The sequence below is a fragment of the Stegostoma tigrinum genome, chromosome X (assembly GCF_030684315.1).
Source record: "Stegostoma tigrinum isolate sSteTig4 chromosome X, sSteTig4.hap1, whole genome shotgun sequence".
Classification (NCBI taxonomy): Eukaryota; Metazoa; Chordata; class Chondrichthyes; order Orectolobiformes; family Stegostomatidae; genus Stegostoma; species Stegostoma tigrinum.
In genome coordinates, this window is record NC_081404.1 from 11,572,133 (window position 1) to 11,590,807 (window position 18,675).

Here is an 18,675-nt window from a genome sequence, read left to right on the forward strand (position 1 = left end):
TATGCTTAGAAGACATTTTGGATTAGTACATGAATTGGAAGAGTTTGGAGGTATGTGGGTCCTGAGCAAGTAGGTGGGACTGGTTTAGTTTGGGAGAATGTTTGCCATGGACTGATAGCACCAACGAGTCTTTGTGCTTTGTGACTCGGAAGAGTCCCAGCCTCTTCCCCTCTATCCCTCTCTGGATACTGAGATGACGTTGTATAATTGTTTAGATCTGTATATCTTTCTATTTCCCTATATCTCTGAAGCTTGTGTTGAGAACCTGAAGTAATTTGTGGACTGAGTGGATACCTGCTGGAGCACAAAGGGTCACCTTTAGTGACTGTAATCAGAGCCTTGCAGGGGGCCAGAAACTTAACTGTACCTGCCATCTAAATACTGTGGAGAGTAACTCGCCACTTTGCCTATGAGGCACTTGTCGGCAGTGAAAGGAATATTTTCCATGTGCTTCGATAAGCGCAGATCCAGCAAGACAAAGCAGCCCATTTTGATCGGCATCCTGTCCGCCACCTTCAGCATTCATACCCTTAAACATTAGCAGCAGTGAAGCACTGCCCCCATCTTGCTAAGCTGCCTTTTGATAGCACCTTCCAAACCCCACTTACACTCATGTTCCAAGACATGTACTTCTCTAACTTGGCGCTAAACCAATATTCCTTCACTGTTGCTTGAAATTAATGCCCACATCCTGTGAATTAATTAAAAGATGTAAGTGAAACTGGAAATGTAGCACTATCAGAGGGCCATAAGAGGCTTCAAAGGATGAAATTTGGCCAGCAAGCAGAATATATAATCATTACCTTTTGTCATCAAGGGTAAAGCTGTGGACATTTTTTTTTTGGAAGCATAATAATGTGCAGGAAGTCTGCAATTTCTTGCTGGCTTTTCCTGGTCCTACTCCTTTCTTTGGGCTGAGCTGCAGTGGATTTGCCAGACTGGAAACTGCTGTGGAAAAAATGATATTTAAGTATCAGAATAACATTGGATTCAATTCAGCATTGCTTTTTGAAAAATAATAAGCAGAGAAAGATTTCTGTTGGGAGGAGTTAGAAACTTGTTGGGGCTGTTACAATCAATAGTCTTGGTGGTCAGACTGTGTTTCAGTCAGAGTACTCCTGTGTTTAAAGAACGTTTGCATTCTCTTTGCATGTGGTGACAAACAGTTGTTTTAAAAGAAAACACTTAGGATACATATGAATTTTGATATGATTTCGCAAGATTTGATTCTTAAGTTCTACTCAACTGAGCAGCAAACCAGGCCCTTGCAGGTCAAACTCAATTATATCACTGACTAATTAAGGCAAAGCCTAAAGTCCAAGGACCCCAGCCTGAATGAAGACAGACCACAAGATGGATACCCAACAACATAATGAGATGTCTATGTACTGTGAGCTTTTGTTTTAGCTAAGCAGGCTGACTGTGGTACAAAGGAAAGCTGAAGTGCTTCTGCCAGAGGAAACTCGAAACAAATGAATCCTCTTGCTTATTGTGCATCATGATTACTCCAGGCTCAAAAGGCACATGCAAATTAACAACCTGCTTGGGGTGAGAAAGAATACATTGACTATAAAGTAGAAAGCTGACGTTACTATACTTGGTTTTGACCTTAATGAAAGTGACCATAATATGATTGAATTCTACAAACCGTTTAAGGGAGAGAAGTGTGGGTCTAAGACTATTATGTTGAATTTAAACATGAGTAATTATGAAGGCATGAAAGCAAAGGTAGTGAACGTGCACTGACAGATTTATGATATGTGATAGGGCAATAGAGATGCAGTGGTAAATGATTAAGGGGATGTTTCAGAAAACATGACAGATACATTCCAACAATTAAAAATTTGAAGGGATGGACCTGCCATCTGTGGTTAACTAAAAAGTCAAAGATACAATCAAACCAAAAAAAATTGGAATTGTTTGAAGATAAGTGGCAGCTCAGGAGAATGTAAAAAGCAAAAGCAAGGAATTACTGAAAGATTAATTAGGAGGGAAAAGTTAAGAGAAAATTGGCCAACAACAATAAACAGTTTCTTCAGATATTTGAAGAGTTGACAATTGTCCTCTAGAAAATGAGGCTGGGAAATTTGTAATGGAGAAACAGATATTTTGCTTTGTCATAGGGAAAATGTTAGAAGCTGTTGTTAAAGATATTATAACAGGGCACTTGGATAAATTCAAGATAATTGGGCAGAACCAACAAGGTTGTGTCAAAGGAAAATCATGTTTAACTTTTATTTATCAGTGTTCCTGAAAGAACTTATCTATTTGCTCCCCTCTAGTATGTATTTAGATTTCCAGAAGGCATTTGATAAAGTGCTACATCAAAGGTTACTGTGGAAAATGAAAGCTCACGGTATGGGGGTAACATTATTGGCTTGGACAGAAGATTTGCTGGTCATCAGAAAGTAGAGAGTGGGAATAAGTGGGTCTTTTTCCAGGCTGGCTGGATGTCCCGTGTGGAGCACCATGGGTTCATGCTGAGGCCTCAACTCTACAATTTATGCAAATGATTTGGACTAGGGATCTGAAAGGAAGTTTACTGATGACACAAAGACAGGTAGGAAGGAGAGTTGTGAAGAGGACATGAGCTTGCAAAGAGATGTAGATAGGTTAACAGTGAGGTGCTGGCAAATGGAGAACTATGCCAAAAAGTATAATATTGTCCATTTTGGCAGAAAAAATAAAGAAGCAGCATGTTGTCTAAGTGGTGATAGGTTGCAGAGCTCCGAGATGAAGAAAAATCTGGACGTCCCAGTGCATGAATAGCAGGAGATTAATGTGCAAGTACAGCAAGTGATCAAGAAAGCTGATAGTGTTATGGTTTATTCTTCAGTTCTGCAAAGACAGCATCTAGAGTACTGTGTGCAGTCCTGGTCACTGTGCTTACAGATAATGTTAACGTGTTGGAGGCAGTTCAGAGAAGGTCTACTAGACTAATATAATAAAATGTGAGGCTGGATGAACACAGCAGGCCAAGCAGCATCTCAGGAGCACAAAAGCTGACATTTCGGGTCTAGACCCTTCATCAGAGAGGGGGATGGGGAGAGGGAACTGGAATAAATAGGGAGAGAGGGGGAGGCGGAACGAAGATGGAGAGTAAAGAAGATAGGTGGAGAGAGTATAGGTGGGGAGGGGATCGGTCAGTCCAGGGAAGACGGACAGGTCAAGGAGGTGGGATGAGGTTAGTAGGTAGATGGGGGTGCGGCTTGTGGTGGGAGGAAGGGATGGGTGAGAGGAAGAACCGGTTAGGGAGGCAGAGACAGGTTGGACTGATATTGGGATGCAGTGGGGGGAGGGGACGAACTAGGCTGGTTTAGGGATACAGTAGGGGAAGGGGAGATTTTGAAACTGGTGAAGTCCACATTGATACCATTTAGGCTGCAGGGTTCCCAAGCAGAATATGAGTTGCTGTTCCTGCAACCTTCGGGTGGCATCATTGTGGCAGTGCAGGAGGCCCATGATGGACATGCCATCTAGAGAATGGGAGGGGGAGTGGAAATGGTTTACGACTGGGAGGTGCAGTTGTTTGTTGCGAACTGAGCGGAGGTGTTCTGTCAAGCGGTCTCCAAGCCTCCGCTTGGTTTCCCCAATGTAGAGGAAGCCACGCCGGGTACAGTGGATGCAGTATACCACGTTGGCAGATGTGCAGGTGAACCTCTGCTTAATGTGGAATGTCATCTTGGGGCCTGGGATAGGGGTGAGGGAGGAGGTGTGGGGGCAAGTGTAGCATTTCCTGCGGTTGCAGGGGAAGGTGCCGGGTGTGGTGGGGTGGGAGGGCAGTGTGGAGCGAACAAGGGAGTCACGGAGAGAGTGGTCTCTCCGGAAAGCAGACAGGGGTGGGGATGGAAAAATGTCTTGGGTGGTGGGGTCGGATTGTAAATGGCGGAAGTGTCGGACGATGATGCGTTGTATCCGGAGGTTGGTAGGGTGGTGTGTGAGAACAAGGGGGGTTCCTCTTAGGGCGGTTGTGGCGGGGGCGGGGTGTGACGGATGTGTTGCGGGAAATACGGGAGACGCAGTCAAGGGCGTTCTCGATCACTGTGGGGGGAAAGTTGCGGTCCTGAATGGCTGGAATGAATGGAATATCCTGTGAGGAAAGGCTAGACAGGCTAGGCCTGTGTCCTCCGGAGTGCCGAAGTGTCAGAAGAGACTTAGTTGAAACACAAGATCATGAAGGGACTTGACTGGGTGGGAGTTGAAAGTAGTGTTCAGAACTGCGCCAGGGACCTGAGTTCAATTCCACCCTCTGGCAACTGTCTGTGTGGAGTTTGCATGTTCTCCCCGTGTCTGCATGGGCTTCCTCCAGTTCCTCCCAATGTAAGCAGGTGGATTGGCTATGCTGAATGCAGGGTTACAGGGATAGGGGAGGGGGGTGGGTCTGGGTGGGATGCTGTTTGGAGGGGCCATGTGGACTTAATGGCCTGAATAGCTTGCTTCAACATTGGTAGGGGTTCTATGATTCTTGTGGGAGAATCTAGAACTAGGGATCACTGTTTTAAAACAAACAAGTTGCCCTTTTTCAAACAGAAATGAGGAAACTTTTCTCTCTCTGAGGATTGAGTGTTTTTGGAACTCTCTTGCTCAAAAGACAGTGGATGCAGAATCTTTAAGGCAGAAGTGGATCGGGGAATGAAAGATTATTGGGGGATTTGCAGGAATGTAGAGTTGAGGTTAAAATCGGATCAGCCACAATCATATTGAATGGTGGAGCAAGCTTGAAGGGCTGAGTGGCCTACTCTTGCTCTTTGTAGAGAAATAGACCATTCGACCCAACTGGTCCATGTTGGCCATCACTCGAGTCTCCTCCCGTTCTCCTTCATCTCACTTTATCAGCATAACGTTTTACCCTTCTCCCTAATGTGTTTGTGCAGTTTCCTTTTAATTGCGCCTGTACTATTCACCATGTGGTAGCAAGTTCCACATTCTCAGCACTCATTTTAGATTTCTTGGTGACTATCATTTGTTGGCCTCTTGATTTGGTCTTTCCCCTTGAGGAAACAGTCTTCCACTTTTCATTGTGTTAAAGATTTCTATGAGGTCACTCGTCAGTCTTTTTTCAAATGACACCCAGCTTGAGATTGCAGTTGTTTTGCAAAAAAAACTAAGCACCTTGTCTGATGAATTTTACATCCCTCAGTAATTTGTCTGGAAATTCTAGAATAGCTGCTCTTCAAATGAGGCATGATATAAACTGTATATGACCCAATCCTTAAAAGGGCAGGGTCGGAGTTCTTTCCCATCCTCTCGTGAGTGTGAATCTGATTTGCTGACATTGCAGAATTCCTGCATTGACCAATGAAAATTAATGTTGCGGTTTAATATTAAAGTGTTCTTTTGGTCAAGAGCTCAATTTACTGGTCTGTTCTCAAGATTTGTAAATTTCTACCTTTATGGAATTTTAACTTAATCATGCATGAATATGATTGATGCCGTTGCACATTGGTATAGAGCGATTTTATGAAATTTTATACATCTTAGTAAGCTATGTCTGAGTGTTCACTTTATCAAACTGCAAAGGGAGAGATTGCTGTGGGGCCTAAGCTTCTCTGTGCTTGTTCTTAATGTTTCTCTTTAATGAAAGTTGTATATGCTATTTTTTTTCTAGACGTTTGAATGTTGGGGCCTTCTGTATAGAAGAAAGAGACCACAAAAGTGATGAGCTGGAATTTGATGTTTGTTTTTTTTGTGAATGATTGGTTATCAAAGAAAGGCACTGTGTGAAGCAGTGTTTATCTGATGAGGTATTACATCAAAGTTCTTTCTGCTGTCAAAGGTAAAAGATTCAATGAATACACTTTGTCACAGGAGAACAGGAGAGTTATCTCTGGTGTTCTGCCCAATATTTAACACTCGATTGAGCTCTCAAAAGAAGTTATCTGTTCAGTATCACTCCTTTTTTGTAGGAGCTTATGCACATCGGGCAGTAGACTGGCAATATGCACATACTACTTGACCATTTATTTTATCGCCAGGGGTCCTGAAGCATTTGTTTAGAGACTTTGACTTCATTCACCAGCATGAGGCTCCGGGTCTGCAACAGCTCAGCAGCTGTGTGTGGAGGGATTTTGGCCAGATCTCTTTCCCTCCCCTCACCCCTAGTCATTAGATTGTCCCCCATCATCATGTTGGATGCGAGAGGTGATTGACCTGCAGTGTGCCAGAGCATTTTCGGGGCCAATGGCAAGTGAGACACAACTGGGGCCTTTTCTAAGGAAGATGGTTTCAGCTGTTTAAGGCCCGTTAGCTCAAAATTGGAATCAGGCTCCAATAAAACAGTCTGTCTGTCTGATTATTGTCATAGGGCTTTTTGGGAGCAAATTTCCTTCATTGCAACAGTGACTACACTTCAAGACTTACCTCATTGGCTTTGTAATGTCCTGCTGCTATGAAGGCACTATAGAAATGCACGTTTTTTTTATACATTTGCAAGATGATGTGGGCATTGCTGGCTGGCCAGCATTTATTGTCCATCCCCAGTTGCCCTTGAGAAAGTTGTGATGGGCTGCCTCCTTCAACTACTGCAATCCACCTGCTGTGGATTGACCTACAATGCCATTAGGGAGGAAATTCCAGGATTTTGGCCCAGTGACACATACTTCGAAGTCAGGATGGTGAATGGCTTGGAGGAGAACTTGCAGGGGGTGGTGTTCCCATGTATCTGTTGCTTTAGTCCTTCTAGATGGAAGTGGTCGTGAGTTTGGAAGGCACTTTCTAAGGATCTTTGGTGAATTTCTGCAGTGCACCATGGAGATAGTACACACTGCTGCAATGGAGTGTCAGTGGTGGAGGGAGTGGATGCTTGAAGATGTGGACTGCTTTGTCCTGGATGATATCCAGCTTCTTGAGTGTTATTGGGGCTGCACTCATCCAGGCAAGTGGGGAGTATTCCATCACACTCCTGATTTTGTGCCTTGTAGCTGGTGGACAGACTTTGAGGACTCAGGAGGGGAGTTACACACTGCAGTATTCCTAGCCTCTGACCTGCTATTATAGCCACTGTGTTAATGTGGCAAGTCCGGATGCATTTCTGGTCAATGATAACCCCCAGGATGTTGATAGGGGATTCCGTGATGGTAACGCCGTTTGAATGTCAAGGGGCAGTGGTTAGTTTTATCTCTTACTGGTGATGGTTATAGTCTGGCATTTGTGTGGCATGAATGTCACTTGCCACTTTGCCAGCCCAAGCCTGGACGTTATCCAGATCTTGCGTTTTAATATAGACTGCTTCAGTATCTGATGAGTTGTGAATGGTGCTGAATACTGTGCAATCATCAGCAAACATCCCCACTTCTGACCTTGCGGTGGGAACGTCATTGATGAAGCAGCTGAAGATGGTTGAGTTGAGGATTCTACCCTGAGGAACTCCCACAGAGATGTCCCAGAGCTGAGAAATTGACCTCCAACAACAACATGCCTTTCTCTGTGCCAGGTATGACTCCAACCACCAGAGAGTTTGTTATCCATTGATTCCAATTTTGCCATGACTCCTTCATACCACAATAGGTCCAATGCAGCCTTAATATCAAAGGCTGTCACTCTCACCTCAACTTTGGAATTCAGCTCTTGTGTTCATGTTTGAACCAAGGCTGTAATGAAGGTGAGTGGTCCTGGTAGAACCCAAACTGGGCGTCACTGACCATGTTATTGTCTGGTAGATACAAGTGTTGTAGCTGTACTGGAAGAGCTTGGCTAGGGGAGTAGCAAGTTCTGGAGCACAAGTCTTCAGTAATATTGCCAGAATGTTGTCAAGGCCCGTAGCCTTTGCAGTATCCAGTGTCTCAAATGTTTCCACAGACTGTGAATCAAATTGGCTTTAGACTGGTATCTGTAATGCAGGCAACCATTGGAGGAGGCAGAGATGGATCATCCACTTGGCACTTCTAGCTGAAGATTGCTGCGAATGCTTCAGCCTTATCTTTTGCACTGATGTGCTGGGTTCTTCCATCATTGAGGATGGAGATATTTATGGAGCCGCCTCCAGTGAGTTGTTTAATTGTCCACCACCATTCATGACCTGAATGTGGCAGGACTGCAGAGCTTAGATGTGATCTGTTGGCTGTGGGATCACTTAGTTCTGTCTGTCAATTGCTGCTTATGCTGTTTGGTGTGCGAGTAGTCCTGTTTGGCTTCACCAAGTCTACACCTTATTTTTAGGTATGCTTAATGCTGTTCCTGCACTCTCCATTGATCCCCTGGCTTGATGGTAACGGTTAAGTGAGGGATATGCCAGGCGATGAGGTTACAGTTTGTATTGGAGTACAATTCTGCTGCTGTTAATGGCCCGCAGTGCTTCATGGACACCCAGTTGAATTGCTAGATCTGTTCGAAGTCTGTCCCATTTAGCATGGTGACAGTGCCACACAACATGATGGAGGTTATTTTCAATGTGAAGGTGGAACATCATCTCCACAAGGACTGTGGTGGTCACTCCTACCGATGCTGTCATGGACGGATGTGTCTGCAGCTGGCAGATGGTAAGGATGGGATCAAGTATGTTGTTCCCTCACCACCTGCTGCAGACCCAGTCCAGCAGCTATGTCCTTTAGGACCCAACCAACTTGATCAGTCGTACTGCTGCCAAGTCTTTCTTGGTTGTGGACATTGAAATCCCCCACTCAGGGTACATTTTGTGTCCTTGCCATCCTCCGTGCTTCCTCCAAGTGTTGTTCAACATGGAATACCGATTCATCAGCCCAGGGAGGACGGTAGGTGGTAATCAGCAGGAGGTTTCCCTGCCCATGTTTAACTTGAAGCCCTGAGATTCCACAAGGTTCGGAGACCATGTTGAGGACTCCTAGAGCAACTCCCTCCGAACTGTCTACCACTCTGCTGGTTCTGTCCTGCCGGTGGGACAATGTATCCAGGGATGGTGATGGTGGGTGTCTGGGACATTGTCTGTTAGGTACAATTTGGAGTATGACCATGTCAGGCTGTTGCTTGAAGTGTCTGTCAGACAGGTCTCCTAATTTTGGCACTTATCCCCAGATGTTAGTAAAGAGGACTTTGCAGGGTTGACAGAGCTGCTTCTGCCTTGATTGATGCCAGGTGATCCATCTGGCTCATTTTCTTTGAAACATTGTAGTGATTGGTACAACTGAATGGCTTGCCAGGCCATTTCAGAGGGCAATTGAGGATCAACCACTGCGGGTCTGGAGTCGCATGTTGGCCAGACCAGGTGAGGATGGTAGATTTCCTTCCCTGAAGGGCAGTAGTGAATGTCACAGTTAATATGTCATCGGTGTGGGCTCTCACTCACTGCCTCAGGATCTCGAGCAAGACTGGGCCTGGAACCGCAGTGTAAATGAAGCGTTTGCATTGCTACATCAAATGATCACCTGACTTCTCCTGTGACAAATTTAGAAAGTGGAAGAAATATTAATGGAAGCCAGGAAGTGAAATACTGTAACAAAGCCAAAAAAGACATTGATGGGCCTTGCCAAGAAGGCAGATACCTGTGACCATGTAGATTGTGAGGTTGAGATTGAAGTGAGTCGTGTCCCCCCCCCCCCCCCCCCCCCCCCGTCCCTGTTGCAGTAAGGATTGTGTGCATTTAGAAACATAAGTTGGTTTATTGGCACAGTAAGTTGGGGAAAGGAGGAACAGTTTTAACTGTGCTCCGACAGACCAGTGCTGAGTGATGAGGTGGCACCTCACTAAAAGAGAGAGATGAGTACTTAGGGTGATTGTTGGGAATGGGCACTTTTACAGTGGAAATAGTTTTCAGGGGAAAAAAAATCCTAAAGTTTCATAAGTTCAAGGGAAAGAAAATCCAAATGTACTGGCGATAGATTCCAAACATTGCTGCAATACCATCATTCTTAATGTTTAGGCACCAAGCCCACAGTTACAAACTACAAAAATATGGGAAGTCTGGAAAGCTGTTTTCCTAGGATTCTAATTTGACAGCCATGTTCGTAACCATGCTCATTTAAACCTAGTGATGAGGCAAATACTGCAGGTAGTGGTTCAGGACCTTATCCCCCAAATGGGATTGGATGTGAATTGCCCAACTGGTTTATCAATTGTCAATTTAAATCAGTGACTTTCAAACATTTCTGTGTCTCGTTATTCTCCTCTGTGCACACTGGCAGAGTCTCAGGAGCCTCTGTAAATACTAACATGCTCCCTGAGATCTAGCGTGTGTGTCATTGATTAGAGAGGCACCCAATATTAACAGAATTCCTGAAGAGTGTGCCAAATTTAGAGGTACCCTAGGATTTGTGTCATTAATTACAGGGGATCCCACAGTGGAGTGTCTCAATCTTTACAGCGGATCCCTGGGAAGAGTGTAGGTATTCGCTGGGAGACCCTGTGGTGTGTGTCAGGATTTACAGGGGTCCCCGCGAGGAGTGTGTCTGGATTTACAGCGGGTGCTAGTGCAGCCCTTAGCCATCTCGGGAACAGAATGTTTGACCGAGTCCCAGTACTAACTCATGGTCTGAAATGCAGCAGTGTTACAAACCCTTTGGTGTGTGTCCAAACATGAATGAGTAACTAGAGAGAAGGTAGGGCCTCTTAAAGACCACGGAGGTTATCTTTGTGTTGAACCCCAGGAGATGGGAGGGATACTAAATGAATATTTTGCCTCAATTTTTACTGTGGAGAAAGAAATGGAGTCTAGAGAATTCGGAGAAATAAGCTTTGATGTTTTAAAAACAGTTCACATTACAGAAGAGGAAGTTCATGAGGTCTGAGAGAATACAAAAAAGGTGGATAAATCTCCGGGACCTGATCTAACATATCCTAGAATATTATGGGAAGCAAGGGAGGAAATTACAAGACCCCTTGCAGAAATGTTTGCATCATCTACAACTATGGGTGAGGTGCCTGATGACTGGAGGGTAGCTAATGTTATACCTTTGTTTAAGAAAGGTTGTAAGGAGAAACCGGGGAACTGTAGGCCTGAGAGTCTGACTTCGGTTGTGGGTAAATTGTCGGAGTGGTGATTATAAAGGATAGGATTTATGGACATTCAGAGAGGCAAAAATTGATTAGAGATAGTTTTCCTCATACAAATACATGTTGACTATCTCACAGACTTGATAGAATTTTTTGAGGAAGTTACCAAAAAAAGGTTGCTGACAGCAGAGCATTTAGATGTTGTTTATTTGGATTTGAGTAAAGCCTTTGACAAGGCTCTGATGGTGGACTAATTAGTCAAGTTGGATCACGTGGGGTTCAGGGTGAGCTTGCCAACTGGATACATAATCGGGTTTAACAGCAGGAGGCAGAGAGTAATGGTGGAGGGTTGCTTTTCAGACTGGAAGCCTATGACCAGCAGTGTTACGTAGGGATTGGTTCTGAATCCTCTTTTGTCTGTCATTTATATAAATGATTTAGCTGAGCATATAGAAGAAGGCATGGTTAGTAAGTTTGCAGACAACAACAAAATTGGTGGCATAGCAAACAGTAAAGAAGGTTTTCTAAGATTACAGAGGGATCTTGACCAAATGGGCCAATGGGCTGAAAAATGGCAGATGCAGTTCAATCTGATGGAGATAAATGCGAGGCATTGTTATTGTACCAAAATACCAAGGATAGGGCTTATACAATTAATGGTAGGGCCTTGGGTAGTGTTGTAGAATAGAGGGACTTCAGGGTGCAGGTACATAATTCTTTTGAAGTTTTCTTCTCTCACAGATGTGGTAGTTGAAAAGACATTTAGCACGCTTGCCTTCGTTGCTCAGTCCTCTTTGAGTATAGGAGTTGAGAAATCCTGTTGAGGTTGTACAGGACATTGAGGCTTCTTTGGGAATACTGTGTCCAGTTCTGGTTGCCCCGTGAAAGGAAGGATATTACTAAGCTGGAGAGGGTTCAGAAGAGATTTACCAGGATGTTGCCTGCTGTGGAAGTCCTCCCCGGACTGACCTATCCCCTCCCTACCTCCCCACCTATACTCTCCTCTCCACCTATCTTCTCTATCCATCTTCGGTCGGCCTCCCCCCTCTCCCTATTTATTCCAGAACCCTGTCCCCATCCCCCTCTCTGATGAAGGGTCTAGGCCCGAAACGTCAGCTTTTGTGGTCCTGAGATGCTGCTTGGCCTGCTGTGTTCATCCAGCTTCACACTTTGTTATCCTGGAAAAATGGGATTCATTTCAATGGAGCACAGGAGGTTGAGAGGTGACCTGATAGAAGTTTATAAAATAACGAGAGGTATAGATAGAATTAATAGCTGTCTTTTCCCTAGGATGGGGGATTTCAAGACTAGGGGGCACATTCTTAAGGTGAGAGGAGAAAGATTTTAAAAAAAGACATGAGGGGGCAAATTTTGAACACTGTGTTGTTCGCGTGCGGAATGAACTTCCAGAGCAAAGGGTGGATGTGGGGACAATTAGTGTTTAAAAGACATTTGGATAGATACATGAATAGGAAGGATTTGGAGGGATCTGGGTCAGGAGCAGGCAGGTAGGATTAGTTTAGTTTGGGATTATGTTTGGCATGGATGGTTGGACCAAAGGGTCTGTTTCCATGCTGTATGACTCTGACTCCATGAGACACACGAGACCCCTCCAATCTCTTGAGTTATCACCAGTGTTGTCTTTGCAAAATCCTGAAAATCTAGTGGCAGGATAGGTGTTCCAATATCAGTGTCCACTCTCTCGTCACCATCCCCAGCAATAAGTCACTGGTTATCGTCAGTCAGCTGTGTTCGGCATGCCACATCATCTGCATGCCTGACACAAGAGTCCCAAAGCAAGCTTTCCATTCTGAATTTCATGGAAGCAGTTATCAGGAGGGTAGAAGAAATGCTTCAAGGACATTCTGAAAGTCTCTCCAGAAAAAAAATAACTTTGGCACCAGCCTGTTTGAATCTGTTATCCGAGACCGCCCAAAGTGGTGACGAAGCATCTGTGAAGGTGCCAACCATTGAGTATCTCCAGTAGGCCCCAGGTGGGGCTAAATGCAAATATCAGTGAGAAAATTTGAGCATGCCACCCACCTGTCATCTCAAACCCGACTGCACAGGGTGTGTGGATCCAGTATTGGACCATTCAGTCACCTCTGTACCCATTACTCCACTGTGAGGGGGATAAATGTTATCCTCAATCCCAAGGAGGAGAAGAACAAGAATAGTGGTCTTTGGGAGGAGTGTGAGTATTTACAGGGGCTCCTGGGGAGTATCCCCATGTTCCGTCACATGGACAAGATATGGCCGGTTCAGATAGGTCAGCCTGCACATTGAAGACCTTTTTTGGGCAGTTCGAGCAAGAGGAGGTATTACATTCGATCCTCAACATCGCTCCACTTGGCGTACAATTCATCTCTGAAGTTCGAGGGGAGAGCAATGGAGAAAACGTTTCTATAAATGGTTGTAAATATCTTCTGCAGTCAGTTGGAGATTGAATTTCATGGTGATTGCTGGTGACTTTAGTCTGGACTTCTGATGAAAAATGACTTGCTCAAAACAATTGAGCTTGACCTCAGATTAGACTAAAATATACAACAGGACTGTTCCATTTAACTTTTCTATAGTTGATGGAGTATAGGAAATGACTTGTAAAAATTTTCTGCTAGAACTAAAAGGATTTTAAGATCTAATTTTTTTTGAATTGGCATTGAAACATGCCTTGTTGTTCCTGTGTATTGTGTGGCCTTTGGCAAACTGGTCTTTCCAAATATAATTTGCCTGCTAAATTGGTTTAAGGCACTCCAATTTAACAGCTGATATTAAAGACTGAGTGAGTGTATTTATTACAATGTCGTCCAGATGCTAAGAATGCGACTTGTTTTTTGAAAATTGCAGCAAATTAAGAAATATTTTCTTTGGAGTTAAGCACTTGGAACAGGCTAATTGGGTACTTCAAAGTGACTTTTTAAAAAAATTTGTTCTGAGGATGTGTCTGTCACTGGTAAGGCCAGCACTGCTTATCATTTAATTAACCCCTAATTGTCCTTGAGCAGTTAGTGAGTTGTCTACAACTGAGTGGCTTGGTAGGGTGATTTCAGTGCCCAAAATGAAACCCAAGGTACCATACGTTGTGCTAGCTACTCTCTCATGATGTCGTCCTGACACCATCAAAGATTGGTGCACATGAACCTTGAAATCCCTGTGTCCCTGTACACTCTAGAGCTGAGCCATTAAGTACATCCAGCCTCTCCCTACCTCTCTGCCAAATGGCATCATCTCACACTTTATTCTTCTATTAATACTTCTGTATTATTCTTATTCTGTATTATTCTTATATTAATACTTCTGTGTTAAATTCTTACTGTCACTTGACTGTCCGTTCTGTAGCACTGAGAAAAAATTAGTTTGATTCAGATGCTGTTATAGTTAGTCTTGTAGCCATCACACATGTCTGTAATGTGAATGTGAGCTAAACTGTGCATGACACCCAAAGGAAAGATTTTTACAAAAGCAAGCATGTGACAAGTGAGCATTCCCTTGAATGCCTGAAAGTTCACTAACCTTGTACCAGAATCTATGCGTTACAAGAATCTGCAAGGCACAGTATGAGCTTGAGGTATGACTTATTTGGAGCTTAGAAAAGGACCAGAGGGGGAAAGTTCAGCACTTGATATGATCACAATACACAGAACTGTGGCTGTGTTCCAGGGAAAAAAAGTATCCAGAGTGGGTGCTGTGTGAGATTTTTACTTGACGGGCCTCATACAACATTAACTGATCCTGTGCGTCAGCCTGAGCTTTGATAACAGCCTGTTTGTCTTGGGAATGTTAGAATTTAGATGTCCTGGTTGGGGTATAGATGAAATGATGAGAAAAGTAAATGGAGCAGAGTAATTAATATTACTCCCACTTACAGCTTGAGACAATGACAAGCTAAGTTTATACAAAGAATGCTGTTCAGCCCAATGATTCTCATCTTTTAGATTACCAACCCTGCTTTCTTCCCAAAATAGTACCTAGTAATTCAGCATTCTGTGGTATTCTCCAAGGTTCCTCACAAAGGCTTCCTTTTTGTGAAGCCTAAACCTGGATTGTCCTGTTAATACTGTACAATGGCTTCACAAGATGTTGCAGTGAGCAAAATATCCCTGGAGGAATGGAAAGGAATGAAGAAAATTGGGGAATGGTGGTGGAGGGAGGAGGCTATAAAGGTTAATGAACGGTATTAAATATGAGCCAGCAGCTTCAGGTGAAGACAAAATTGGAGAGGCAGATACAGTTTTGGTAAAGTGTAATGGTAGGTTTTCCTTTAAGAAGTTGCTGAGGGACTTGACCTTCATTCAATCTTTTCTCATCTGTTAAATGGGATTAATGGCTTGTCTCAAATTGGATTAAGTGTTTGTGTTTTAAATGTTCTCACACTTCCCAGGTCGTGGTATCCCACAAAGAGCATAGGCAAACAACGTGCTCCAAGATCTGTTATTGGAGGTGAGCTACCAGATGATGAGCATCAGAAGCCTGAGACTGGGTGTACCCCTTTTCTTCATCCTATCTTGAAGCAGATGCTCCCTTCCACTTCCATTGACTTCTAACCTTTCCACAATGGTAGTGTTGCTTTGTCCAATACTGTGGCAGCTGTCACACATCTTGGCTGTTACTAAGCTGGCATGAACTGCTGTGTTTAGATGTTCTCTGCCCAAGATGTGGTCAATAAAGATTCTCCTCACTCTGGGTGAGCAAATTAATCACCAGATCAGAAAAATATTTCATCTATTTAGAGTAGTGGTTTTGCAGAGTGTTTTTCAAATAATAAACTTCTGCTTTGTCTACAAAAGGCAAGTCTGGGTTCCTGACAATCGATATTTGTAAATGTTAGCAATCTCTTTCAATGTCTGGTTGCTGGCACTGACTATTGATTCTGCTACATCAGGAGAGTGTTTGTTTTTTTTTAATCTCCTGACTGTGGCAGTTCCCACAGAAAATGCCACTTTACTGCTAAACTGGAAACTCTACAACAGAGGGATGTAGGGGGTGCTAGGAGTGGTGGGGTCAACAAAAGATTTTGTCAGTGCATCAAGTATTGTGAAATTATAAATCGGTTGTTTAAGATTTTGTGATACAAGATGCAAGGAGAAAATCCTACCACCCCTGCAAAGATTCTCAGGAATTTAATTTAAATTTGGGAGGGAGTAGTAGCCTTGATGACTGAATAGTCTTTGCTCATACATACATACTTATGTATATTGAAAAATCCTGGGCATAGAGTCATAGAGCCATACAGTGAGCCAACTTGTCCATGCTGACCAGATATCCTATACAGATCTAGTCCTATTTGCTAGCATTTGGCCCATATCCCTCTGAACCCTTCCTATTCATATACCCATCCAGATGCCTCTTTAAATGTTGTAATTGTACCAGCCTCCATCACTTCCTCTGGCAGCTCATTCCAAACACGCACCACCCCCTGTGTGGAAAAAGATGCCCCTTAGATCCATTTTAAATCTTTCCGCTCTCATCTTAAACCTATGTTCTCTAGTTTTGAACTCCCCAACCCAGGGAAAAGACCTTGAATATTCACCTTATCTGTGCCCCTCATGACTTTATAAACTTCTGTAAGGTCACCCCTCAGCCTCTGATGCTGCAGCCTCTCCTTGTAGCTCAAACCCTCCAACCCCAGCAACATCCTTGTAAATCTTTTTTTATTTGTCAGTGTTTCAGTAAGCAGAACTAAGAGCCCTAACCTCATTTTACAAGCCTTCAACAACCTTGTGCTCCTTGAATTTAACCTCTTCCAAAGCTCTAATTTTGAATCTCTCTAACAATGGCTACCTTCCCTTCAGCTCCAGTAATCTAGACTAGAACCTAAGCTTAAGACTTTCTTCTCAACAGTTCTGCTTTTCTTCTTCTATGATGGTCTGTAAAACCTACCTCTTTGAGCAAGCAATTCTGTCACCTATTCTAATATCTCCCTTTGTAGTCCAGTGTGAAAGGTTGTTTCCTAATCCTCCTGTGCTGAAGTGCCCTTGGATGTTTTGCAATGGTAAGGGCCCTTTGGAATGCAAGTTGCTGGTGTACAGCTTCTGTAGTGCTGTAGTGACAGTAAAAGTGATTCGTTGAGGGACGATGCAACAAAGGTGTGCTCAAATTGGCAAGTCACACATAAAAGAGCAAGAGTTTGAGAAAAGGCTTCCACACTGTGTTGCCAGTTTTATGAGCTGCTCTTGTCTCAAGTGAAATTTTGCGCAGGCTCATTCCGTAAAACTCTATTGCTTTGCTGTTCACAATTTCTCTAAAATGATCACTAGTTGCTCACAACTAGGAAAACAGATGTTTGAGATGTGCAAGGGGCTGGGGAAAAGTGCCCTGTCATAGAATCAAAGAAGGGCATTGCACAGAATGAGGCCAGTGGCAGCTCCTTTAAAGAGCTATCCAATTAGTCCCACACTCCTGATCCTTACCAGAAATCCTGCAATGGCATTCAGTTCCCCTGTTTGGCAGTTACTATTGAATCTGCTTCCACTTTCCTCTTTGGGGGAATGCATCCCTGAGCACAACTCAGTGTCTTTTAAAAAAAAAATCTAATGTGTCATCTCTTGTTTCTATCTGCGTCCCTTTGGTTACTGAACCCTCAACCACGCTTCCATGGTTTTGAATGCCTCAATTAAATTTCCCCTTAATCACCTCTGCTTTGAAGAGAACAATCCCAGCTTCTCAAATCTCCCCAAAATAACTGGAATCTATATCTCTGAGATAGTAGGAACTGCAGATGCTGGAGGATCTGAGAAAACAAAGTGTGGAGCTGGATGAACACAGCAGGCCAAGCAGCATCAGAGGAGCAGGAAAGCTAACGTTTCAGGCCGAGACCCTTCATCACTGGCACCTTTCTGTAAGTTTCCCCTGCACCCCCTCCAGGACGTTGGCATCCTTCCTACAGTGTGGGGCCCAAATCTTCGCTATGTTTGCAACAGCAGCAAAATCATGAGCATCTCTGAGGCTGCTACCTCTCGCATTTGTACAAAGTTAGATACTCAACAGGAAGCAGCAGAGAGTCGGCCAGGATTGGCTTTGCTACTTTCTCCACACGTTCTAGATCTGGGGATAGAGAATAATCTAGATCAATTAGATCTGGCTGTCATTCAGCGGTTTAAATAATTGCTTGCAGGGTACAGTCTCCTCTGACAGAAGAAACTGAAGGGGGGGGGGTGAGAATCCTCACTATTGAATTGAAATGCTCGCAGCATGCCATCATGCTTTGTTCTTTGCAAACCCCTTTTGATTGATGGCTGTTATGAAATTCATTCCCCAGTCAATGCAGCTGAAGGACTGCGTCTCTATGACCCAGGTAGCGAAGGTTTTGGGGTGGGGGGAGGGGTCGTAGGAAAGGTTTGACACCTGTGTGTTAAAAAGGTGAAACAGCAGCTTTCTACCCTGAAGATCCACATGCGGTTGCTCCACTGTGACCGGCGCTGCCGGTGAATTCAGGGGCGGTGCTACGTTTCCAGAATTAAACTTTTCGCTCCGTTTTCCGGAGGAGGGTGGGGGTTGTGGTGGTGGGAGGGAAGAGGGAAAAAGAAACATCTCCCTGGGAGTCAGAGTAGAACCAGCATCAGAGAGAGCGAGCTGCATGGGCTGTGCTCTAAGTCTCGATTGCTGCGGGAAGGAGCTCTGCGGGCCCCCAGATGAAGCTACGGGGAGGAAAGAAGAAAAAATGAGGCTCACGAAGGTATTTCATCCTCTCCTGCGCTCTGTGTGTGTTTTGAGGAGGATCGTTTGTAGAAAAGTGCGTAGACTTTGAGACAAGTCCTATACACATACATACCT

The 18,675-nt window shown here is 44.1% G+C and overlaps 1 protein-coding gene across 4 annotated transcripts in view; it reads left to right on the top strand.

The window, feature by feature from the left end:
• Window positions 1-18,453: 18,453 nt before the first annotated feature.
• LOC125448205 (tensin-2-like) overlaps window positions 18,454-18,675 on the top strand; it is a 265,005-nt gene continuing 264,783 nt past the window's right edge. For all 4 annotated transcript variants that reach the window (XM_059643467.1, XM_059643469.1, XM_059643468.1 and 1 more), the window contains exon 1: window positions 18,454-18,577. In XM_059643467.1, the coding sequence (XP_059499450.1) occupies window positions 18,479-18,577 (99 nt within the window). In that variant the 5' untranslated portion in view covers window positions 18,454-18,478. The remainder of the gene's footprint in view (window positions 18,578-18,675) is intronic.